At 49.9% G+C, this 26436-nt stretch overlaps 1 protein-coding gene across 1 annotated transcript in view; it reads left to right on the top strand.

Moving 5' to 3' along the window:
• The window catches only part of LOC124042645 (CUB and sushi domain-containing protein 1-like), an 842040-nt gene that overhangs the window by 655185 nt on the left and 160419 nt on the right, over nucleotides 1–26436 (top strand). Inside the window, 1 exon segment of the mRNA XM_046360721.1 lies at nucleotides 123–236. Within this exon segment, the coding sequence (XP_046216677.1) occupies nucleotides 123–236 (114 nt within the window).

Genomic DNA, 26436 nt, shown 5'->3' with positions numbered 1-26436 from the left:
GAAAAATGCACAGTACTTACTCTCTCTATCACCCCCTATCCTACCCCCTCACCCCCCCTCCCTCCTCCCCTCCTCCCCCTCCCTCCTCCCCTCCTCCCTCCCTCCCTCCCTCCCTTCTCCAGGTGACATAGTGCGTTACAGGTGTCTGCCAGGGTACCAGTTGAGTGGGAACAACATTCTGACCTGTCGTCTGGGGACTCACCTGGAGTTTCAGGGACCTCCACCCTCCTGTGAAGGTAAGAGGACTTTTCCTGATTAACAAGATCAATTAACAAGATTACCTGGACAGGAGTGACCTGAATCTAGATCAATTAACAAGATTACCTGGACAGGAGTGACCTGAATCTAGATCAATTAACAAGATTACCTGGACAGGAGTGACCTGAATCTAGATCAATTAACAAGATTACCTGGACAGGAGTGACCTGAATCTAGATCAATTAACAAGATTACCTGTACAGGAGTGACCTGAATCTAGATCAATTAAGAATATTACCTGGACAGGGGTTACCTGATCCTAGATCAATTAACAAGATTACCTGGACAGGGGTGACCTGAATCTAGATCAATTAACAAGATTACCTGGACAGGAGTGACCTGAATCTAGATCAATTAACAAGATTACCTGGACAGGAGTGACCTGAATCTAGATCAATTAACAAGATTACCTGGACAGGAGTGACCTGAATCTAGATCAATTAACAAGATTACCTGGACAGGAGTGACCTGAATCTAGATCAATTAACAAGATTACCTGGACAGGAGTGACCTGAATCTAGATCAATTAACAAGATTACCTGGACAGGAGTGACCTGAATCTAGATCAATTAACAAGATTACCTGTACAGGAGTGACCTGAATCTAGATCAATTAAGAATATTACCTGGACAGGGGTTACCTGATCCTAGATCAATTAACAAGATTACCTGGACAGGGGTGACCTGAATCTAGATCAATTAACAAGATTACCTGGACAGGAGTGACCTGAATCTAGATCAATTAACAAGATTACCTGGACAGGAGTGACCTGAATCTAGATCAATTAACAAGATTACCTGGACAGGAGTGACCTGAATCTAGATCAATTAACAAGATTACCTGGACAGGAGTGACCTGAATCTAGATCAATTAACAAGATTACCTGGACAGGAGTGACCTGAATCTAGATCAATTAACAAGATTACCTTGACAGGGGTGACCTGATCCTAGATCAGCCCCTTCACTTCAAGGCGTTTTTACAACACTACATATATTTTTCTCCAGAAGACACATATTGTCATAGTTCATCAACATAATATTTGTTTCCCCATCAACATAGGTCATAATTCCTGACATAATATATATATATATGTAGTTTCCCATTGGTACCCATGTGCCCTGCATTTGAACTGCAAATAAATATTTCATTGATGTACATGGAACATTTGGATGGAAGATCTCACTGTGCAGGTGGATCAAAGAGCACCAATCCATCACACCTGACCCCGTCTTATACTGTCTCATAAAAACCTTACAACGCTCTCTCTCTCTCTCTCTCTCTCTCTCTCTCTCTCTCTCTCTCTCTCTCTCTCTCTCTCTCTCTCTCTCTCTCTCTCTCTCTCTCTCTCTCTCTGTCTCTCTCTCTCTCTCTCTCTCTCTCTCTCTCTCTCTCTCTGTCTCTCTCTCTCTCTCTCTCTCTCTCTCTGTCTCTCTCTCTCTCTCTCTCTGTCTCTCTCTCTCTCTCTCTCTCTCTCTCTCTCTCTCTCTCTCTCTCTCTCTCATAACACTTGCTGTCTCTCTCTTTTAAAGGGGCTTTATTGGCATGGGAAACAAATGTTAACATTGCCAAGCAAGTGGAGTAGCTAATATACACAAGTGAAATACTCTCTCTCTCTCTCTGTCTCTCTCTCTCTCTCTCTCTCTCTCTCTCTCTCTCTCTCTCTCTCTCTCTCTCTCTCTCTCTCTCTCTCTCTCTCTCTGTGTGTGCTGTGCTGTGCTGTTTTGTCCCACGAGACTGTTGAGTTGTCATACACGTCGTAAAGTCAACCTCCCCAAGGACCCGATGATAACCTTGTTCCTACAATACTAAGGTGTGATAATGGGGAGAATGCTTCCTCAGGGACCCACTCAGTGGCTCAATGACAGACACTATTCTCTCTCTCCGTCTCTCGGCAGACACTGATCTCTCTCTCTCTCTCACTACATACAGTGCATTCGGAAAGTACTCAGACCTCTTGACTTTTTCCATGTTGGCACATTCATAAAAAGTTTAAAATATAACTACCTAATTTACATAAGTATTCAGATCCTTTGCTATGAGACTTGGATGTGGTCCTTCTGTAGCTCAGTTGGTAGAGCATGGCGCTTGTAACGCCAGGGTAGTGGGTTCGATCCCCGGGACCACCCATACGTAGAATGTATGCACACATGACTGTAAGTCGCTTTTTCCATGGATAAAAGCGTCTGCTAAATGGCATATATACTTGAAATTGAGCTCAGGTGCATCCTGTTTCCTTTGATCATCCTTGAGATGTTTCTACAACTTGATTGGAGTCCACCTGTGATAAATTCAAATGATTGGACATGATTTGGAAAGGGCACACACCTGTCTATATAACACACCTGTCTATATAACACACCTGTCTATATAACACACCTGTCTATATAACACACCTGTCTATATAAGGTCCCAGAGTTGTCAGTACATGATAGAGCAAAAACCAAACCATGAGGTTAAAGGAATTGTCCGTAGAGCTCAGAGACAGGATTGTGTGCATGCTTTTCAACCGTTCGCTGCCTGCGAACGTTTGGTTGGTTCCCGACCCGATCGCTGCAGCTGTACATAGTCCATCTGTAAATAGCCCATCCAATCTACCTAGCTTATGCCCATACTGTTTATATTGATTTACTTTTCTGCTATTTTGCACACCAGTATCTCTACCAGTACATGACCATCTGATCATTTATCACTCCAGTGTTAATCTGCTAAATTGTAATTATTCGCCTACCTCCTCATGCCTTTTGCACACAATGTATATAGACTCCCCTTTTTTTCTACTGTGTTATTGACTTGTTAATTGTTTACTCCATGTGTAACTCTGTGTTGTCTGTACACACTGCTATGCTTTATCTTGGCCAGGTCGCAGTTGCAAATGAGAACTTTTTCTCAACTAGCCTACCTGGTTAAATAAAGGTGTTCTCAACTAGTCTACCTGGTTAAATAAAGGTGTTCTCAACTAGCCTACCTGGTTAAATAAAGGTGTTCTCAACTGAGAGAGTGGGACAGAAACTGAGAGAGTGGGACAGAAACTGAGAGAGTGGGACAGAAACTGAGAGAGTGGGACAGAAACTGAGAGAGTGGGACAGAAACTGAGAGAGTGGGACAGAAACTGAGAGAGTGGGACAGAAACAGAGAGAGTGGGACAGAAACTGAGAGAGTGGGACAGAAACTGAGAGAGTGGGACAGAAACAGTGAGAGTGGGACAGAAACTGAGAGAGTGGGACAGAAACTGAGAGAGTGGGACAGAAACTGAGAGAGTGGGACAGAAACTGAGAGAGTGGGACAGAAACTGAGAGAGTGGGACAGAAACTGAGAGAGTGGGACAGAAACAGTGAGAGTGGGACAGAAACTGAGAGAGTGGGACAGAAACAGTGAGAGTGGGACAGAAACTGAGAGAGTGGGACAGAAACAGAGAGAGTGGGACAGAAACAGTGAGAGTGGGACAGAAACAGAGAGAGTGGGACAGAAACAGTGAGAGTGGGACAGAAACAGAGAGAGTGGGACAGAAACAGTGAGAGTGGGACAGAAACTGAGAGAGTGGGACAGAAACTGAGAGAGTGGGACAGAAACTGAGAGAGTGGGACAGAAACAGTGAGAGTGGGACAGAAACTGAGAGAGTGGGACAGAAACTGAGAGAGTGGGACAGAAACTGAGAGAGTGGGACAGAAACTGAGAGAGTGGGACAGAAACTGAGAGAGTGGGACAGAAACTGAGAGAGTGGGACAGAAACTGAGAGAGTGGGACAGAAACAGAGAGAGTGGGACAGAAACTGAGAGAGTGGGACAGAAACAGTGAGAGTGGGACAGAAACTGAGAGAGTGGGACAGAAACAGAGAGAGTGGGACAGAAACAGTGAGAGTGGGACAGAAACAGAGAGAGTGGGACAGAAACAGAGAGAGTGGGACAGAAACAGAGAGAGTGGGACAGAAACAGAGAGAGTGGGACAGAAACAGAGAGAGACAGAAACAGGGACAGAAACAGTGAGAGTGGGACAGAAACAGAGAGAGTGGGACAGAAACAGAGAGAGTGGGACAGAAACAGTGAGAGTGGGACAGAAACAGAGAGAGTGGGACAGAAACAGAGAGAGTGGGACAGAAACAGTGAGAGTGGGACAGAAGAGAGTGGGACAGAAACTGAGAGAGTGGGACAGAAACAGAGAGAGAGGGACAGAAACTGAGAGAGTGACAGAAACTGAAAGAGTGGGACAGAAACTGAGAGAGTGGGACAGAAAGAGAGTGGGACAGAAACTGAGAGAGTGGGACAGAAACAGAGAGAGTGGGACAGAAACTGAGAGAGTGGGACAGAAACTGAGAGAGTGGGACAGAAACTGAGAGAGTGGGACAGAAACTGAGAGAGTGGGACAGAAACTGAGAGAGTGGGACAGAAACTGAGAGAGTGGGACAGAAACTGAGAGAGTGGGACAGAAACTGAGAGAGTGGGACAGAAACAGAGAGAGTGGACAGAAACAGAGAGAGTGGGACAGAAACAGAGAGAGTGGGACAGAAACTGAGAGAGTGGGACAGAGAAGAGTGGGACAGAAACTGAGAGAGTGGGACAGAAACTGAGAGAGTGGGACAGAAACTGAGAGAGTGGGACAGAAACTGAGAGAGTGGGACAGAAACTGAGAGAGTGGGACAGAAACTGAGAGAGTGGGACAGAAACTGAGAGAGTGGGACAGAAACTGAGAGAGTGGGACAGAAACTGAGAGAGTGGGACAGAAACTGAGAGAGTGGGACAGAAACTGAGAGAGTGGGAAACAGAAACAGAAACTGAGAGAGTGGGACAGAAACAGAGAGAGTGGGACAGAAACAGAGAGAGTGGGACAGAAACAGAGAGAGTGGGACAGAAACAGAGAGAGTGGGAAACAGAGAACAGAAACAGAGAGAGTGGGACAGAAACAGAGAGAGTGGGACAGAAACAGAGAGAGTGGGACAGAAACAGAGAGTGGGACAGAAACAGAGAGAGTGGGACAGAAACAGAGAGAGTGGGACAGAAACAGTGAGAGTGGGACAGAAACTGAGAGAGTGGGACAGAAACTGAGAGAGTGGGACAGAAACAGTGAGAGTGGGACAGAAACTGAGAGAGTGGGACAGAAACTGAAAGAGTGGGACAGAAACTGAGAGAGTGGGACAGAAACTGAGAGAGTGGGACAGAAACTGAGAGAGTGGGACAGAAACTGAGAGAGTGGGACAGAAACTGAGAGAGTGGGACAGAAACTGAGAGAGTGGGACAGAAACTGAGAGAGTGGGACAGAAACAGAGAGAGTGGGACAGAAACAGAGAGAGTGGGACAGAAACTGAGAGAGTGGGACAGAAACTGAGAGAGTGGGACAGAAACTGAGAGAGTGGGACAGAGAGAGTGGGACAGAAACTGAGAGAGTGGGACAGAAACAGACAGAAACTGAGAGTGGGACAGAAACAGAGAAAGTGGGACAGAAACAGAGAGAGTGGGACAGAAACTGAGAGAGTGGGACAGAAACTGAGAGAGTGGGACAGAAACTGAGAGAGTGGGACAGAAACTGAGAGAGTGGGACAGAAACTGAGAGAGTGGTGGGACAGAAACTGAGAGAGTGGGACAGAAACTGAGAGAGTGGGACAGAAACAGAGAGAGTGGGACAGAAACAGTGAGAGTGGGACAGAAACTGAGAGAGTGGGACAGAAACTGAGAGAGTGGGACAGAAACTGAGAGAGTGGGACAGAGAGAGTAGGACAGAAACTGAGAGAGTGGGACAGAAACAGAGAGAGTGGGACAGAAACAGAGAAAGTGGGACAGAGAGAGTAGGACAGAAACTGAGAGAGTGGGACAGAAACTGAGAGAGTGGGACAGAGAGAGTAGGACAGAAACTGAGAGAGTGGGACAGAAACTGAGAGAGTGGGACAGAAACTGAGAGAGTGGGACAAAAACTGAGAGAGTGGGACAGAAACTGAGAGAGTGGGACAGAAACTGAGAGAGTGGGACAGAAACAGTGAGAGTGGGACAGAAACTGAGAGAGTGGGACAGAAACAGTGAGAGTGGGACAGAAACTGAGAGAGTGGGACAGAAACAGAGAGAGTGGGACAGAAACAGTGAGAGTGGGACAGAAACAGAGAGAGTGGGACAGAAACAGAGAGAGTGGGACAGAAACAGAGAGAGTGGGACAGAAACAGAGAGAGTGGGACAGAAACAGAGAGAGTGGGACAGAAACAGTGAGAGTGGGACAGAAACAGAGAGAGTGGGACAGAAACAGAGAGAGTGGGACAGAAACAGAGAGAGTGGGACAGAAACAGTGAGAGTGGGACAGAAACAGAGAGAGTGGGACAGAAACAGAGAGAGAGGGACAGAAACAGTGAGAGTGGGACAGAAACAGAGAGAGTGGGACAGAAACAGAGAGAGTGGGACAGAAACAGTGAGAGTGGGACAGAAACTGAGAGAGTGGGACAGAAACTGAGAGAGTGGGACAGAAACAGTGAGAGTGGGACAGAAACTGAGAGAGTGGGACAGAAACTGAAAGAGTGGGACAGAAACTGAGAGAGTGGGACAGAAACTGAGAGAGTGGGACAGAAACTGAGAGAGTGGGACAGAAACTGAGAGAGTGGGACAGAAACTGAGAGAGTGGGACAGAAACTGAGAGAGTGGGACAGAAACTGAGAGAGTGGGACAGAAACAGAGAGAGTGGGACAGAAACAGTGAGAGTGGGACAGAAACTGAGAGAGTGGGACAGAAACTGAGAGAGTGGGACAGAAACTGAGAGAGTGGGACAGAGAGAGTAGGACAGAAACTGAGAGAGTGGGACAGAAACAGAGAGAGTGGGACAGAAACAGAGAAAGTGGGACAGAAACAGAGAGAGAGAGTGGGACAGAAACTGAGAGAGTGGGACAGAAACTGAGAGAGTGGGACAGAAACTGAGAGAGTGGGACAGAAACTGAGAGAGTGGGACAGAAACTGAGAGAGTGGGACAGAAACTGAGAGAGTGGGACAGAAACTGAGAGAGTGGGACAGAAACAGAGAGAGTGGGACAGAAACAGTGAGAGTGGGACAGAAACTGAGAGAGTGGGACAGAAACTGAGAGAGTGGGACAGAAACTGAGAGAGTGGGACAGAGAGAGTAGGACAGAAACTGAGAGAGTGGGACAGAAACAGAGAGAGTGGGACAGAAACAGAGAAAGTGGGACAGAGAGAGTAGGACAGAAACTGAGAGAGTGGGACAGAAACTGAGAGAGTGGGACAGAGAGAGTAGGACAGAAACTGAGAGAGTGGGACAGAAACTGAGAGAGTGGGACAGAAACTGAGAGAGTGGGACAGAAACTGAGAGAGTGGGACAGAAACTGAGAGAGTGGGACAGAAACTGAGAGAGTGGGACAGAAACTGAGAGAGTGGGACAGAAACAGAGAGAGTGGGACAGAAACAGAGAAAGTGGGACAGAGAGAGTACGACAGAAACTGAGAGAGTGGGACAGAAACAGAGAGAGTGGGACAGAAACAGAGAGAGTGGGACAGAAACAGTGAGAGTGGGACAGAAACAGAGAGAGTGGGACAGAAACAGAGAGAGTGGGACAGAAACAGAGAGAGTGGGACAGAAACAGTGAGAGTGGGACAGAAACAGAGAGAGTGGGACAGAAACAGAGAGAGTGGGACAGAAACAGTGAGAGTGGGACAGAAACAGAGAGAGTGGGACAGAAACAGAGAGAGTGGGACAGAAACAGTGAGAGTGGGACAGAAACTGAGAGAGTGGGACAGAAACTGAGAGAGTGGGACAGAAACAGTGAGAGTGGGACAGAAACTGAGAGAGTGGGACAGAAACTGAAAGAGTGGGACAGAAACTGAGAGAGTGGGACAGAAACTGAGAGAGTGGGACAGAAACTGAGAGAGTGGGACAGAAACTGAGAGAGTGGGACAGAAACTGAGAGAGTGGGACAGAAACTGAGAGAGTGGGACAGAAACTGAGAGAGTGGGACAGAAACAGAGAGAGTGGGACAGAAACAGTGAGAGTGGGACAGAAACTGAGAGAGTGGGACAGAAACTGAGAGAGTGGGACAGAAACTGAGAGAGTGGGACAGAGAGAGTAGGACAGAAACTGAGAGAGTGGGACAGAAACAGAGAGAGTGGGACAGAAACAGAGAAAGTGGGACAGAAACAGAGAGAGTGGGACAGAAACTGAGAGAGTGGGACAGAAACTGAGAGAGTGGGACAGAAACTGAGAGAGTGGGACAGAAACTGAGAGAGTGGGACAGAAACTGAGAGAGTGGGACAGAAACTGAGAGAGTGGGACAGAAACAGAGAGAGTGGGACAGAAACAGTGAGAGTGGGACAGAAACTGAGAGAGTGGGACAGAAACTGAGAGAGTGGGACAGAAACTGAGAGAGTGGGACAGAGAGAGTAGGACAGAAACTGAGAGAGTGGGACAGAAACAGAGAGAGTGGGACAGAAACAGAGAAAGTGGGACAGAGAGAGTAGGACAGAAACTGAGAGAGTGGGACAGAAACTGAGAGAGTGGGACAGAGAGAGTAGGACAGAAACTGAGAGAGTGGGACAGAAACTGAGAGAGTGGGACAGAAACTGAGAGAGTGGGACAAAAACTGAGAGAGTGGGACAGAAACTGAGAGAGTGGGACAGAAACTGAGAGAGTGGGACAGAAACAGTGAGAGTGGGACAGAAACTGAGAGAGTGGGACAGAAACAGTGAGAGTGGGACAGAAACTGAGAGAGTGGGACAGAAACAGAGAGAGTGGGACAGAAACAGTGAGAGTGGGACAGAAACAGAGAGAGTGGGACAGAAACAGAGAGAGTGGGACAGAAACAGAGAGAGTGGGACAGAAACAGAGAGAGTGGGACAGAAACAGAGAGAGTGGGACAGAAACAGTGAGAGTGGGACAGAAACAGAGAGAGTGGGACAGAAACAGAGAGAGTGGGACAGAAACAGAGAGAGTGGGACAGAAACAGTGAGAGTGGGACAGAAACAGAGAGAGTGGGACAGAAACAGAGAGAGTGGGACAGAAACAGTGAGAGTGGGACAGAAACAGAGAGAGTGGGACAGAAACAGAGAGAGGGGACAGAAACAGTGAGAGTGGGACAGAAACTGAGAGAGTGGGACAGAAACTGAGAGAGTGGGACAGAAACAGTGAGAGTGGGACAGAAACTGAGAGAGTGGGACAGAAACTGAAAGAGTGGGACAGAAACTGAGAGAGTGGGACAGAAACTGAGAGAGTGGGACAGAAACTGAGAGAGTGGGACAGAAACTGAGAGAGTGGGACAGAAACTGAGAGAGTGGGACAGAAACTGAGAGAGTGGGACAGAAACTGAGAGAGTGGGACAGAAACTGAGAGAGTGGGACAGAAACTGAGAGAGTGGGACAGAAACAGAGAGAGTGGGACAGAAACAGTGAGAGTGGGACAGAAACTGAGAGAGTGGGACAGAAACTGAGAGAGTGGGACAGAAACTGAGAGAGTGGGACAGAGAGAGTAGGACAGAAACTGAGAGAGTGGGACAGAAACAGAGAGAGTGGGACAGAAACAGAGAAAGTGGGACAGAAACAGAGAGAGTGGGACAGAAACTGAGAGAGTGGGACAGAAACTGAGAGAGTGGGACAGAAACTGAGAGAGTGGGACAGAAACTGAGAGAGTGGGACAGAAACTGAGAGAGTGGGACAGAAACTGAGAGAGTGGGACAGAAACTGAGAGAGTGGGACAGAAACAGAGAGAGTGGGACAGAAACAGTGAGAGTGGGACAGAAACTGAGAGAGTGGGACAGAAACTGAGAGAGTGGGACAGAAACTGAGAGAGTGGGACAGAGAGAGTAGGACAGAAACTGAGAGAGTGGGACAGAAACAGAGAGAGGGACAGAAACAGAGAAAGTGGGACAGAGAGAGTAGGACAGAAACTGAGAGAGTGGGACAGAAACTGAGAGAGAGTGGGACAGAGAGAGTAGGACAGAAACTGAGAGAGTGGGACAGAAACTGAGAGAGTGGGACAGAAACTGAGAGAGTGGGACAGAAACTGAGAGAGTGGGACAGAAACTGAGAGAGTGGGACAGAAACTGAGAGAGTGGGACAGAAACAGAGAGAGTGGGACAGAAACAGAGAAAGTGGGACAGAGAGAGTACGACAGAAACTGAGAGAGTGGGACAGAAACTGAGAGAGTGGGACAGAAACTGAGAGAGTGGGACAGAAACTGAGAGAGTGGGACAGAAACTGAGAGAGTGGGACAGAAACAGAGAGAGTGGGACAGAAACAGAGAAAGTGGGACAGAGAGAGTAGGACAGAAACTGAGAGAGTGGGACAGAAACTGAGAGAGTGGGACAGAGAGAGTGGGACAGATACTGAGAGAGTGGGACAGAGAGAGTGGGACAGATACTGAGAGAGTGGGACAGAAACAGAGAGAGTGGGACAGAAACAGAGAGAGTGGGACAGAAACAGAGAGAGTGGGACAGAAACAGTGAGAGTGGGACAGAAACAGAGAGAGTGGGACAGAAACAGAGAGAGTGGGACAGAAACAGTGAGAGAGTGGGACAGAAACAGAGAGAGTGGGACAGAAACAGAGAGAGTGGGACAGAAACAGAGAGAGTGGGACAGAAACAGAGAGAGTGGGACAGAAACAGAGAGAGTGGGACAGAAACAGTGAGAGTGGGACAGAAACAGAGAGAGTGGGACAGAAACAGAGAGAGTGGGACAGAAACAGAGAGAGTGGGACAGAAACAGTGAGAGTGGGACAGAAACAGAGAGAGGGGACAGAAACAGAGAGAGTGGGACAGAAACAGTGAGAGTGGGACAGAAACAGAGAGAGTGGGACAGAAACAGAGAGAGTGGGACAGAAACAGTGAGAGTGGGACAGAAACTGAGAGAGTGGGACAGAAACTGAGAGAGTGGGACAGAAACTGAGAGAGTGGGACAGAAACTGAGAGAGTGGGACAGAAACTGAGAGAGTGGGACAGAAACAGAGAGAGTGGGACAGAAACAGTGAGAGTGGGACAGAAACTGAGAGAGTGGGACAGAAACTGAGAGAGTGGGACAGAAACTGAGAGAGTGGGACAGAGAGAGTAGGACAGAAACTGAGAGAGTGGGACAGAAACAGAGAGAGTGGGACAGAAACAGAGAAAGTGGGACAGAGAGAGTAGGACAGAAACTGAGAGAGTGGGACAGAAACTGAGAGAGTGGGACAGAGAGAGTAGGACAGAAACTGAGAGAGTGGGACAGAAACTGAGAGAGTGGGACAGAAACTGAGAGAGTGGGACAGAAACTGAGAGAGTGGGACAGAAACTGAGAGAGTGGGACAGAAACTGAGAGAGTGGGACAGAAACTGAGAGAGTGGGACAGAAACAGAGAGAGTGGGACAGAAACAGAGAAAGTGGGACAGAGAGAGTACGACAGAAACTGAGAGAGTGGGACAGAAACAGAGAGAGTGGGACAGAAACAGAGAGAGTGGGACAGAAACAGTGAGAGTGGGACAGAAACAGAGAGAGTGGGACAGAAACAGAGAGAGGGGACAGAAACAGAGAGAGAGTGGGACAGAAACAGTGAGAGTGGGACAGAAACAGAGAGAGTGGGACAGAAACAGAGAGAGTGGGACAGAAACAGTGAGAGTGGGACAGAAACAGAGAGAGTGGGACAGAAACAGAGAGAGTGGGACAGAAACAGTGAGAGTGGGACAGAAACTGAGAGAGTGGGACAGAAACTGAGAGAGTGGGACAGAAACAGTGAGAGTGGGACAGAAACTGAGAGAGTGGGACAGAAACTGAAAGAGTGGGACAGAAACTGAGAGAGTGGGACAGAAACTGAGAGAGTGGGACAGAAACTGAGAGAGTGGGACAGAAACTGAGAGAGTGGGACAGAAACTGAGAGAGTGGGACAGAAACTGAGAGAGTGGGACAGAAACTGAGAGAGTGGGACAGAAACAGAGAGAGTGGGACAGAAACAGTGAGAGTGGGACAGAAACTGAGAGAGTGGGACAGAAACTGAGAGAGTGGGACAGAAACTGAGAGAGTGGGACAGAGAGAGTAGGACAGAAACTGAGAGAGTGGGACAGAAACAGAGAGAGGGGACAGAAACAGAGAAAGTGGGACAGAAACAGAGAGAGTGGGACAGAAACTGAGAGAGTGGGACAGAAACTGAGAGAGTGGGACAGAAACTGAGAGAGTGGGACAGAAACTGAGAGAGTGGGACAGAAACTGAGAGAGTGGGACAGAAACTGAGAGAGTGGGACAGAAACAGAGAGAGTGGGACAGAAACAGTGAGAGTGGGACAGAAACTGAGAGAGTGGGACAGAAACTGAGAGAGTGGGACAGAAACTGAGAGAGTGGGACAGAGAGAGTAGGACAGAAACTGAGAGAGTGGGACAGAAACAGAGAGAGTGGGACAGAAACAGAGAAAGTGGGACAGAGAGAGTAGGACAGAAACTGAGAGAGTGGGACAGAAACTGAGAGAGTGGGACAGAGAGAGTAGGACAGAAACTGAGAGAGTGGGACAGAAACTGAGAGAGTGGGACAGAAACTGAGAGAGTGGGACAAAACTGAGAGAGTGGGACAGAAACTGAGAGAGTGGGACAGAAACTGAGAGAGTGGGACAGAAACAGTGAGAGTGGGACAGAAACTGAGAGAGTGGGACAGAAACAGTGAGAGTGGGACAGAAACTGAGAGAGTGGGACAGAAACAGAGAGAGTGGGACAGAAACAGTGAGAGTGGGACAGAAACAGAGAGAGTGGGACAGAAACAGAGAGAGGGGACAGAAACAGAGAGAGTGGGACAGAAACAGAGAGAGTGGGACAGAAACAGAGAGAGTGGGACAGAAACAGTGAGAGTGGGACAGAAACAGAGAGAGTGGGACAGAAACAGAGAGAGTGGGACAGAAACAGAGAGAGTGGGACAGAAACAGTGAGAGTGGGACAGAAACAGAGAGAGTGGGACAGAAACAGAGAGAGTGGGACAGAAACAGTGAGAGTGGGACAGAAACAGAGAGAGTGGGACAGAAACAGAGAGAGTGGGACAGAAACAGTGAGAGAGTGGGACAGAAACTGAGAGAGTGGGACAGAAACTGAGAGAGTGGGACAGAAACAGTGAGAGTGGGACAGAAACTGAGAGAGTGGGACAGAAACTGAAAGAGTGGGACAGAAACTGAGAGAGTGGGACAGAAACTGAGAGAGAGTGGGACAGAAACTGAGAGAGTGGGACAGAAACTGAGAGAGTGGGACAGAAACTGAGAGAGTGGGACAGAAACTGAGAGAGTGGGACAGAAACTGAGAGAGTGGGACAGAAACTGAGAGAGTGGGACAGAAACTGAGAGAGTGGGACAGAAACAGAGAGAGTGGGACAGAAACAGTGAGAGTGGGACAGAAACTGAGAGAGTGGGACAGAAACTGAGAGAGTGGGACAGAAACTGAGAGAGTGGGACAGAGAGAGTAGGACAGAAACTGAGAGAGTGGGACAGAAACAGAGAGAGTGGGACAGAAACAGAGAAAGTGGGACAGAAACAGAGAGAGTGGGACAGAAACTGAGAGAGTGGGACAGAAACTGAGAGAGTGGGACAGAAACTGAGAGAGTGGGACAGAAACTGAGAGAGTGGGACAGAAACTGAGAGAGTGGGACAGAAACTGAGAGAGTGGGACAGAAACTGAGAGAGTGGGACAGAAACAGAGAGAGTGGGACAGAAACAGTGAGAGTGGGACAGAAACTGAGAGAGTGGGACAGAAACTGAGAGAGTGGGACAGAAACTGAGAGAGTGGGACAGAGAGAGTAGGACAGAAACTGAGAGAGTGGGACAGAAACAGAGAGAGGGGACAGAAACAGAGAAAGTGGGACAGAGAGAGAGGACAGAAACTGAGAGAGTGGGACAGAAACTGAGAGAGTGGGACAGAGAGAGTAGGACAGAAACTGAGAGAGTGGGACAGAAACTGAGAGAGTGGGACAGAAACTGAGAGAGTGGGACAGAAACTGAGAGAGTGGGACAGAAACTGAGAGAGTGGGACAGAAACTGAGAGAGTGGGACAGAAACAGAGAGAGTGGGACAGAAACAGAGAAAGTGGGACAGAGAGAGTACGACAGAAACTGAGAGAGTGGGACAGAAACTGAGAGAGTGGGACAGAAACTGAGAGAGTGGGACAGAAACTGAGAGAGTGGGACAGAAACTGAGAGAGTGGGACAGAAACAGAGAGAGTGGGACAGAAACAGAGAAAGTGGGACAGAGAGAGTAGGACAGAAACTGAGAGAGTGGGACAGAAACTGAGAGAGTGGGACAGAGAGAGTGGGACAGATACTGAGAGAGTGGGACAGAGAGAGTGGGACAGATACTGAGAGAGTGGGACAGAAACAGAGAGAGTGGGACAGAAACAGAGAGAGTGGGACAGAAACAGAGAGAGTGGGACAGAAACAGTGAGAGAGTGGGACAGAAACAGAGAGAGTGGGACAGAAACAGAGAGAGTGGGACAGAAACAGTGAGAGTGGGACAGAAACAGAGAGAGTGGGACAGAAACAGAGAGAGTGGGACAGAAACAGAGAGAGTGGGACAGAAACAGAGAGAGTGGGACAGAAACAGAGAGAGTGGGACAGAAACAGTGAGAGTGGGACAGAAACAGAGAGAGTGGGACAGAAACAGAGAGAGTGGGACAGAAACAGAGAGAGTGGGACAGAAACAGTGAGAGTGGGACAGAAACAGAGAGAGTGGGACAGAAACAGAGAGAGTGGGACAGAAACAGTGAGAGTGGGACAGAAACAGAGAGAGTGGGACAGAAACAGAGAGAGTGGGACAGAAACAGTGAGTGGGACAGAAACTGAGAGAGTGGGACAGAAACTGAGAGAGTGGGACAGAAACAGAGAGAGTGGGACAGAAACTGAGAGAGTGGGACAGAAACTGAGAGAGTGGGACAGAAACTGAGAGAGTGGGACAGAAACTGAGAGAGTGGGACAGAAACTGAGAGAGTGGGACAGAAACTGAGAGAGTGGGACAGAAACTGAGAGAGTGGGACAGAAACTGAGAGAGTGGGACAGAAACTGAGAGAGTGGGACAGAAACTGAGAGAGTGGGACAGAAACAGAGAGAGTGGGACAGAAACAGAGAGTGGGACAGAAACTGAGAGAGTGGGACAGAAACTGAGAGAGTGGGACAGAAACTGAGAGAGTGGGACAGAAACTGAGAGAGTAGGACAGAAACTGAGAGAGTGGGACAGAAACAGAGAGAGTGGGACAGAAACAGAGAAAGTGGGACAGAAACAGAGAGAGAGTGGGACAGAAACTGAGAGAGTGGGACAGAAACTGAGAGAGTGGGACAGAAACTGAGAGAGTGGGACAGAAACTGAGAGAGTGGGACAGAAACTGAGAGAGTGGGACAGAAACTGAGAGAGTGGGACAGAAACTGAGAGAGTGGGACAGAAACAGAGAGAGTGGGACAGAAACAGAGAAACAGAGTGGGACAGAAACTGAGAGAGTGGGACAGAAACTGAGAGAGTGGGACAGAAACTGAGAGAGTGGGACAGAGAGAGTAGGACAGAAACTGAGAGAGTGGGACAGAAACAGAGAGAGTGGGACAGAAACAGAGAAAGTGGGACAGAGAGAGAGAGGACAGAAACTGAGAGAGTGGGACAGAAACTGAGAGAGTGGGACAGAGAGAGTAGGACAGAAACTGAGAGAGTGGGACAGAAACTGAGAGAGTGGGACAGAAACTGAGAGAGTGGGACAGAAACTGAGAGAGTGGGACAGAAACTGAGAGAGTGGGACAGAAACTGAGAGAGTGGGACAGAAACTGAGAGAGTGGGACAGAAACAGAGAGAGTGGGACAGAAACAGAGAAAGTGGGACAGAGAGAGTACGACAGAAACTGAGAGAGTGGGACAGAAACTGAGAGAGTGGGACAGAAACTGAGAGAGTGGGACAGAAACTGAGAGAGTGGGACAGAAACTGAGAGAGTGGGACAGAAACAGAGAGAGTGGGACAGAAACAGAGAAAGTGGGACAGAGAGAGTAGGACAGAAACTGAGAGAGTGGGACAGAAACTGAGAGAGTGGGACAGAAACTGAGAGGGACAGATACTGAGAGAGTGGGACAGAGAGAGTGGGACAGATACTGAGAGAGTGGGACAGAAACAGAGAGAGTGGGACAGAAACAGAGAGAGTGGGACAGAAACAGAGAGAGTGGGACAGAAACAGTGAGAGTGGGACAGAAACAGAGAGAGTGGGACAGAAACAGAGAGAGTGGGACAGAAACAGAGAGAGTGGGACAGAAACAGAGAGAGTGGGACAGAAACAGAGAGAGAGAGGGACAGAAACAGAGAGAGTGGGACAGAAACAGAGAGAGTGGGACAGAAACAGAGAGTGGGACAGAAACAGAGAGAGTGGGACAGAAACAGAGAGAGTGGGACAGAAACAGAGAGAGTGGGACAGAAACAGTGAGAGGGGACAGAAACAGAGAGAGTGGGACAGAAACAGAGAGAGTGGGACAGAAACAGAGAGAGGGGACAGAAACAGAGAGAGTGGGACAGAAACTGAGAGAGTGGGACAGAAACAGAGAGAGTGGGACAGAAACTGAGAGAGTGGGACAGAAACTGAGAGAGTGGGACAGAAACAGAGAGAGTGGGACAGAAACTGAGAGAGTGGGACAGAAACTGAAAGAGTGGGACAGAAACTGAGAGAGTGGGACAGAAACTGAGAGAGTGGGACAGAAACTGAGAGAGTGGGACAGAAACTGAGAGAGTGGGACAGAAACTGAGAGAGTGGGACAGAAACTGAGAGAGTGGGACAGAAACTGAGAGAGTGGGACAGAAACAGAGAGAGTGGGACAGAAACAGAGAGAGTGGGACAGAAACTGAGAGAGTGGGACAGAAACTGAGAGAGTGGGACAGAAACTGAGAGAGTGGGACAGAGAGAGTAGGACAGAAACTGAGAGAGTGGGACAGAAACTGAGAGAGTGGGACAGAGAGAGTAGGACAGAAACTGAGAGAGTGGGACAGAAACAGAGAGAGTGGGACAGAAACAGAGAAAGTGGGACAGAGAGAGTAGGACAGAAACTGAGAGAGTGGGACAGAAACTGAGAGAGTGGGACAGAAACTGAGAGTAGGACAGAAACTGAGAGAGTGGGACAGAAACTGAGAGAGTGGGACAGAAACTGAGAGAGTGGGACAGAAACTGAGAGAGTGGGACAGAAACTGAGAGAGTGGGACAGAAACTGAGAGAGTGGGACAGAAACTGAGAGAGTGGGACAGAAACAGAGAGAGTGGGACAGAAACAGAGAAAGTGGGACAGAGAGAGTACGACAGAAACTGAGAGAGTGGGACAGAAACTGAGAGAGTGGGACAGAAACTGAGAGAGTGGGACAGAAACTGAGAGAGTGGGACAGAAACTGAGAGAGTGGGACAGAAACAGAGAGAGTGGGACAGAAACAGAGAAAGTGGGACAGAGAGAGTAGGACAGAAACTGAGAGAGTGGGACAGAAACTGAGAGAGTGGGACAGAGAGAGTGGGACAGATACTGAGAGAGTGGGACAGAGAGAGTGGGACAGATACTGAGAGAGTGGGACAGAAACAGAGAGAGTGGGACAGAAACTGAGAGAGTGGGACAGAGAGAGTGGGACAGATACTGAGAGAGTGGGACAGAAACAGAGAGAGTGGGACAGAAACTGAGAGAGTGGGACAGAGAGAGTGGGACAGATACTGAGAGAGTGGGACAGAAACTGAGAGAGTGGGACAGAAACTGAGAGAGTGGGACAGAAACTGAGAGAGTGGGACAGAAACAGAGAGAGTGGGACAGAAACTGAGAGAGTGGGACAGAAACTGAGAGAGTGGGACAGAAACAGAGAGAGTGGGACAGAGAGAGTAGGACAGAAACTGAGAGAGTGGGACAGAGAGAGTAGGACAGAAACTGAGAGAGTGGGACAGAAACAGAGAGAGTGGGACAGAAACAGAGAAAGTGGGACAGAGAGAGTAGGACAGAAACTGAGAGAGTGGGACAGAAACTGAGAGAGTGGGACAGAGAGAGTGGGACAGATACTGAGAGAGTGGGACAGAAACTGAGAGAGTGGGACAGAGAGAGTGGGACAGATACTGAGAGAGTGGGACAGAAACTGAGAGAGTGGGACAGAGAGAGTGGGACAGATACTGAGAGAGTGGGACAGAGAGAGTGGGACAGATACTGAGAGAGTGGGACAGAAACAGAGAGAGTGGGACAGAAACTGAGAGAGTGGGACAGAGAGAGTGGGACAGATACTGAGAGAGTGGGACAGAAACAGAGAGAGTGGGACAGATACTGAGAGAGTGGGACGGAAACTGAGAGAGTGGGACAGATACTGAGAGAGTGGGACAGAAACTGAGAGAGTGGGACAGATACTGAGAGAGTGGGACAGAAACAGAGAGAGTGGGACAGAGAGAGTGGGACAGATACTGAGAGAGTGGGACAGAGAGAGTGGGACAGATATTGAGAGAGTGGGACAGAGAGAGTGGGACAGATACTGAGAGAGTGGGACAGAAACAGAGAGAGTGGGACAGAAACTGAGAGAGTGGGACAGAAACAGAGAGAGTGGGACAGAAACAGAGAGAGTGGGACAGAAACTGAGAGAGTGGGACAGATACTGAGAGAGTGGGACAGATACTGGGAGAGTGGGACAGAAAGAGAGAGAGTGGGACAGAAACAGAGAGTGGGACAGAAACAGAGAGAGTGGGACAGAAACAGAGAGAGTGGGACAGAAACTGAGAGAGTGGGACAGAAACAGAGAGAGTGGGACAGAAACTGAGAGTGGGACAGAAACAGAGAGAGTGGGACAGAAACTGAGAGAGTGGGACAGAGAGAGTGGGACAGAAACAGAGAGAGTGGGACAGAAACAGAGAGAGTGGGACAGAAACAGAGAGAGTGGGACAGAAACAGAGAGAGTGGGACAGAAACTGAGAGAGTGGGACAGAAACTGAGAGAGTGGGACAGAGAGAGTGGGACAGAAACAGAGAGAGAGTGGGACAGAAACTGAGAGAGTGGGACAGAGAGAGAGTGGGACAGAAACAGACAGAGTGGGACAGAAACAGAGAGTGGGACAGAAACAGAGAGAGTGGGACAGATACTGAGAGAGTGGGACAGAAACTGAGAGAGTGGGACAGAGAGAGTGGGACAGATACTGAAGAGTGGGACAGAGAGAGTGGGACAGAGAGAGTGGGACAGAAACAGAGAGAGTGGGACAGAAACTGAGAGAGTGGGACAGAGAGAGTGGGACAGAAACAGAGAGAGTGGGACAGAAACAGAGAGAGTGGTACAGAGAGAGTGGGACAGATACTGAGAGAGTGGGACAGAAGTAGAGAGAGTGGGACAGAAACTGAGAGAGTGGGACAGAGAGAGTGGGACAGAAACAGAGAGAGTGGGACAGAAACAGAGAGAGTGGGACAGAGAGAGTGGGACAGTAACTGACAGAGTGGGACAGATACTGAGAGAGTGGGACAGAAACAGAGAGAGTGGGACAGAAACTGAGAGAGTGGGACAGATACTGAGAGAGTGGGACAGAAACAGAGAGAGTGGGACAGAAAGAGAGAGAGTGGGACAGAGAGAGTGGGACAGAAACAGAGAGAGTGGGACAGAAACAGAGAGAGTGGGACAGAAACTGAGAGAGTGGGACAGAAACTGAGAGAGTGGGACAGAGAGAGTGGGACAGAAACAGAGAGAGTGGGACAGAAACTGAGAGAGTGGGACAGAGAGAGTGGGACAGAAACAGACAGAGTGGGACAGAAACAGAGAGAGTGGGACAGAGAGAGTGGGTCAGATACTGAGAGAGTGGGACAGAAACTGAGAGAGTGGGACAGAGAGAGTGGGACAGTAACAGAGAGAGTGGGACAGAGAGAGTGGGACAGAAACAGAGAGAGTGGGACAGAAACTGAGAGAGTGGGACAGAGAGAGTGGGACAGAAACAGAGAGAGTGGGACAGAAACAGAGAGAGTGGTACAGAGAGAGTGGGACAGATACTGAGAGAGTGGGACAGAAGTAGAGAGAGTGGGACAGAAACTGAGAGAGTGGGACAGAGAGAGTGGGACAGAAACAGAGAGAGTGGGACAGAAACAGAGAGAGGGGACAGAGAGAGTGGGACAGTAACTGACAGAGTGGGACAGATACTGAGAGAGTGGGACAGAAACTGAGAGAGTGGGACAGAAACTGAGAGAGTGGGACAGAAACTGAGAGAGTGGGACAGAAACAGAGAGAGTGGGACAGATACTGAGAGAGTGGGACAGAAACAGAGAGAGTGGGACAGAGAGAGTGGGACAGATACTGAGAGAGTGGGACAGAGAGAGTGGGACAGATACTGAGAGAGTGGGACAGAAACTGAGAGAGTGGGACAGTAACATAGAGAGTGGGACAGAGAGAGTGGGACAGATACTGAGAGAGTGGGACAGAAACAGAGAGAGTGGGACAGAGAGAGTGGGACAGATACTGAGAGAGTGGGACAGAAACTGAGAGAGTGGGACAGAAACTGAGAGAGTGGGACAGTAACATAGAGAGTGGGACAGAGAGAGTGGGACAGAGAGAGTGGGAAAGAAACAGAGAGAGTGGGACAGAAACTGAGAGAGTGGGACAGAAACAGAGAGAGTGGGACAGAGAGAGTGGGACAGAAACTGAGAGAGTGGGACAGAAACTGAGAGAGTGGGACAGAAACTGAGAGAGTGGGACAGAAACAGAGAGAGTGGGACAGAAACTGAGAGAGTGGGACAGAAACAGAGAGAGTGGGACAGATACTGAGAGAGTGGGACAGTAACTGAGAGAGTGGGACAGTAACTGACAGAGAGGGACAATAACAGAGAGAGTGAGACAGAAACTGAGAGAATGGGACAGAAACTGAGAGAGTGGGACAGAGAGAGTGGGACAGTAACTGACAGAGAGGGACAATAACAGAGAGAGTGAGACAGAAACTGAGAGAGTGGGACAGTAACAGAGAGAGTGGGACAGTAACTGACAGAGTGGGACAGAAACAGAGAGAGTGGGACAGAAACTGAGAGAGTGGGACAGAAACTGAGAGAGTGGGACAGAAACAGAGAGAGTGGGACAGAGAGAGTGGGACAGATACTGAGAGAGTGGGACAGAGAGAGTGGGACAGATACTGAGAGAGTGGGACAGAAACTGAGAGAGTGGGACAGAAACAGAGAGAGTGGGACAGAAACAGAGAGAGTGGGACAGAAACTGAGAGAGTGGGACAGAAACAGAGAGAGTGGGAAAGAAACAGAGAGAGTGGGACAGAAACTGAGAGAGTGGGACAGTAACATAGAGAGTGGGACAGAGAGAGTGGGACAGATACTGAGAGAGTGGGACAGAAACAGAGAGAGTGGGACAGAAACTGAGAGAGTGGGACAGAACTGAGAGAGTGGGACAGAAACTGAGAGAGTGGGACATGTTCAACATAGAGAGTGGGACAGAATTTATTTAGAGTGGGACAGAGAGAGTGGACAAGAAACAGAGAGATGGGACAGAAACAAGAGAGTGGGACAGTAACACGAGAGTGGGACAGAAACAGAGAGAGTGGGACAGAACCTAGAGAAGGGACAGAGAGGACTGAGAGAGGGGACAGAAACTGAGAGAGTGGGACAGTAACATAGAGAGTGGACAGAACAGAGATGGGACAGAATGTTCATAAATGGGAAAGAAACAGAGAGAGTGGGACAGAAACTGAGAGAGTGGGACAGAAACAGATGGACTGGGACAGAAACTGAGAGAGTGGGACAGAAACTGAGAGAGTGGGACAGATACTGAGAGAGTGGGACAGTAACTGAGAGAGTGGGACAGTAACTGACAGAGAGGGACAATAACAGAGAGAGTGAGACAGAAACTGAGAGAATGGGACAGAAACTGAGAGAGTGGGACAGAGAGAGTGGGACAGTAACTGACAGAGAGGGACAATAACAGAGAGATGTGAGACAGAAACTGAGAGAGTGGGACAGTAACAGAACAGTGGGACAGTAACATGACAGAGGACTGGGACAGAAAGTCAGAGAGAGTGGGACAGAAACTGAGAGAGTGGGACAGAAACAGGAGAGAGCATGGGACAGAGAGAGTGGGACAGTAACAGAGAAAGTGGGACAGAGAGAGTGGGACAGAAACTGAGATAGTGGGACAATAACAGAGAGAGTGGGACAGAAACTGAAAGAGTGGGACAGAAACTGAGAGAGTGGGACAGAACACAGAGAAACCGAATGGGACAGAGAGAGTGGGACAGAAACTGAGATAGTGGGACAATAACTAGAGAGAGTGGGACAGAAACTGAGAGAGTGGGACAGAAACTGAGAGAGTGGAGCAGAAAGACTGTGCAGGGCAAACAGGAAGGATAAACCCCACCCACTTTGCCAAAGCCTCCTCACCCTTCATGTTGTCATGCATCTGGCCTGCTAATAGTTTCCCCTGTGGTGAAGGGAACCTTTATACCCAGGGCCAACAGTTCCAGTTGACACAGTCCACAACCTGTCACTCAGAGAGAGGTTTGGGAGAGGGAAGGAGAGAGAGAGAGAGTTTGGGAGAGGGAATGAGAGAGAGAGAAGCCTGCTAATGGGGTGAAGGGAAGGAGAGAGGGAGAGTTCCAGGTTGACAGGTCCAAGGAGAGAGAGAGAGGTGGGGAGAGGGAAGGAGAGAGAGAGAGGTTTGGTGAGAGGGAAGGAGAGAGAGAGAGAGAGGTGGGGAAGAGGGAAGGGAATGAGAGAGAGAGGGTGGGGAGAGGAAGGAGAGAGCAGAGAGGTGGGGAAGAGGGAAGGAGAGAGAGAGAGAGAGGTGGGGAAGAGGGAAGGAGAGAGAGAGAGGTGGGGAAGAGGGAAGGAGAGAGAGAGGGAGAGGTGGGGAAGATGGAAGGAGAGAGAGAGAGGTGGGGAAGAGGGAAGGGGATATAGAGAGAGAGGTGGTGGAGAGGGAAGGAGAGAGAGAGAGGTGGGGAGAGGAAGGAGAGAGAGAGAGAGAAGTGAGGGAGAGGGAATGAGAGAGAGAGGGTGGGGAGAGGGAAGGAGAATGATAGAGAGGGTGGTGGAGAGGGAAGGAGAGAGAGAGAGAGGTGGGGAAGAGGGAAGGGGAGAGAGAGGGAGGTGGGGGGAAGAGGGAAGGAGAGAGAGAGGGAGAGGTGGGGAAGATGGAAGGAGAGAGAGAGAGGTGGGGAAGAGGGAAGGAGAGAGAGAGAGGTGGTGGAGAGGGAAGGAAGGAGAGAGGGAGAGAGAGAGAGGTGGGGGAGAGGGAAGGAGAGAGAGAGAGAGGTGGGGAAGAGGGAAGGGAGAGAGAGAGAGAGAGGTGGGGAAGAGGGAAGGAGAGATAGAGAGAGAGGTGGTGGAGAGGGAAGGAGAGAGAGAGAGAGAGAGGGGTGGAAGAAAGGAGAGAGAGAGAGGTGGGGAAGAGGGAAGGAAAGAGAGAGAGAGGTGGGGAAGAGGGAAGGAGAGAGAGAGAGAGGTGGGGAAGAGGGAAGGGGAGAGAGAGGGAGAGGAGGGGGAGAGGGAAGGAGAGAGAGAGCTGAGGGGGAGAGGGAAGGAGAGAGAGAGGAGAGAGGTGGGGAAGAGGGAAGGAGAGAGAGGTGGGGAAGAGGGAAGGAGAGAGAGAGAGAGGTGGAGAGAGAGAGGTGGTGGAGAGGAGAGAGAGAGGGAGAGGTGGGGAAGAGGGAAGGAGAGAGAGAGAGGGGAAGGGGAAGAGGGAAGGTGGGGGAGGGAGAGAGAGAGAGAAGAGAGAGAGGGTGGGGAGAGGGAAGGAGAGAGAGAGAGAGGTGGGGAAGAGGGAAGGAGAGAGAGAGAGGTGGGGAAGAGGGAAGGAGAGAGAGAGAGAGAGTGGGGAAGAGGGAAGGGGGGAGAGAGGGAGAGGAGGGGGAGAGGGAAGGGAAGGAGAGAGAGAGCTGTGGGGGAGAGGGAAGGAGAGAGAGAGAGAGGTGGTGGAGAGGGAAGGAGAGAGAGAGAGAGGTGGGGAAGAGGGAAGGAGAGAGAGAGAGAGGTGGGGAAGAGGGAAGGGGAGAGAGAGGGAGGGGAGAGGGAAGGAGAGAGAGAGCGGTGGGGGAGAGGGAAGGAGAGAGAGAGAGAGGTGGGGGAGAGGGAAGGGAGAGAGAGAGAGGAGAGAGAGAGGAAGAGAGAGAGAGAGAGAGAGAGGAGAGAGAGAGAAGAGAGAGAGAGAGAGAGAGAGAGAGAGAGAGAGAGAGAGAGAGAAGAGAGGAGAGGGAAGGAGAGAGAGAGAGAGCGGTGGGCGAGAGGGAAGGAGAGAGAGAGAGAGTGGGGAAGAGGGAAGGAAAGAGAGAGAGAGGTGGGGAAGAGGGAAGGAGAGAGAGAGGGAGAGGTGGTGGAGAGGGAAGGAGAGAGAGAGAGAGAGGTGGTGGAGAGTAAAGGAGAGAGAGAGAGAGAGAGGTGGGGAAGAGGGAAGGAGAGAGAGAGGTGGTGGAGAGGGAAGGAGAGAGAGAGAGAGGTGGGGAAGAGGGAAGGAGAGAGAGAGGTGGGGAAGAGGGAAGGAGAGAGAGAGAGAGAGGTGGTGGAGAGGGAAGGAGAGAGAGAGGTGGGGAAGAGGGAAGGATAGAGAGAGAGAGAGGTGGTGGAGAGGGAAGGAGAGAGAGAGAGAGAGGTGGGGAAGAGGGAAGGAGAGAGAGAGGTGGGGAAGAGGGAAGGAGAGAGAGAGAGAGAGAGGTGGTGGAGAGGGAAGGAGAGAGAGAGGTGGGGAAGAGGGAAGGATAGAGAGAGAGAGAGAGGTGGTGGAGAGGGAAGGAGAGAGAGAGAGTGGGGAAGAGGGAAGGGGAGATAGAGAGAGAGGTGGTGGAGAGGGAAGGAGAGAGAGAGAGGTGGTGGAGAAGGAAGGAGAGAGAGAGAGAGGTGGGGGAGAGGGAAGGAGAGAGAGAGAGAGGAGGAGGGGGGAAGAGGGAAGGGGAGATAGAGAGAGAGGTGGGGAAGAGGGAAGGAGAGATAGAGAGAGAGGTGGTGGAGAGGGAAGGAGAGAGAGAGAGAGAGAGAGAGTGGGGAAGAGGGAAGGAGAGAGAGAGGTGGGGAAGAGGGAAGGAGAGAGAGAGAGGTGGGGAGAGGGAAGGAGAGAGAGAGAGAGGTGGGGAAGAGGGAAGGGGAGAGAGAGGGAGAGGTGGGGGAGAGGGAAGGAGAGAGAGAGCTGTGGGGGAGAGGGGAAGGAGAGAGAGAGAGAGAGAGAGAGAGAGAGAGAGAGAGAGAGAGAGAGAGAGAGAGAGAGAGAGAAGAGGGGGAGAGGGAAGGAGAGAGAGAGAGAGCGGTGGGCGAGAGGGAAGGAGAGAGAGAGAGAGGTGGGGAAGAGGGAAGGAAAGAGAGAGAGAGGTGGTGGAGAGGGAAGGAGAGAGAGAGGGAGAGGTGGGGAAGAGGGAAGGAGAGAGAGAGAGGGTGGGGAAGAGGGAAGGAGAGAGAGAGAGAGAGAGAGGTGGTGGAGAGGAAGGGAGAGAGAGAGAGAGGTGGTGGAGAGGGAAGGAGAGAGAGAGAGAGAGGTGGGGAAGAGGGAAGGAGAGAGAGAGAGGTGGGGAAGAGGGAAGGAGAGAGAGAGGTGGTGGAGAGGGAAGGAGAGAGAGAGAGAGAGGTGGGGAAGAGGGAAGGAGAGAGAGAGGTGGGGAAGAGGGAAGGAGAGAGAGAGAGAGAGAGGTGGTGGAGAGGGAAGGAGAGAGAGAGGTGGGGAAGAGGGAAGGATAGAGAGAGAGAGAGAGGTGGTGGAGAGGGAAGGAGAGAGAGAGAGAGGTGGTGGAGAGGGAAGGAGAGAGAGAGAGGTGATGGAGAGGGAAGGAGAGAGAGAGAGAGAGAGGTGATGGAGAGGGAAGGATAGAGAGAGAGAGAGAGGTGGGGAAGAGGGAAGGATAGAGAGAGCGGTGGGGAGAGGGAAGGAGAGAGAGAGAGAGGTGGGGAGGCAGGTTAGAGGCGGCCCGGAGAGATAGAAAGCTTTGACTATGTACAGACTCAGTAAGCATACCTTTGCTATTGACAAAGTCCGCCGTAAGAGAAGACAGGCTATGTGCTCACTGCCCACAAAATGAGGTGGAAACTGAGTCGCACTTCCTAACCTCCTGCCCAATGTATGACCATATTAGAGACACATATTTCCCTCAGGTTACACAGACCCACAAAGAATTAGAAAACAAACCCAATTTTGATAAACTCCCATATCTACCGGGTGAAATTCCACAGTGTGCATCACAGCAGCAAGATGTGTGACCTGTTGCCACGAGAAAAGGGCAACCAGTGAAGAACAAACACCATTGTAAATAAAACCCATATTTATGCTTGTTTATTTTCCCTTTTGTAGTTGAACTATTTGCACATAATATGACATTTGAAAT

The sequence above is a fragment of the Oncorhynchus gorbuscha genome, linkage group LG09, assembly GCF_021184085.1.
Source record: "Oncorhynchus gorbuscha isolate QuinsamMale2020 ecotype Even-year linkage group LG09, OgorEven_v1.0, whole genome shotgun sequence".
In the NCBI taxonomy this organism is placed as follows: domain Eukaryota; kingdom Metazoa; phylum Chordata; class Actinopteri; order Salmoniformes; family Salmonidae; genus Oncorhynchus; species Oncorhynchus gorbuscha.
This window is presented reverse-complemented; position numbering and strand designations above follow the sequence as displayed.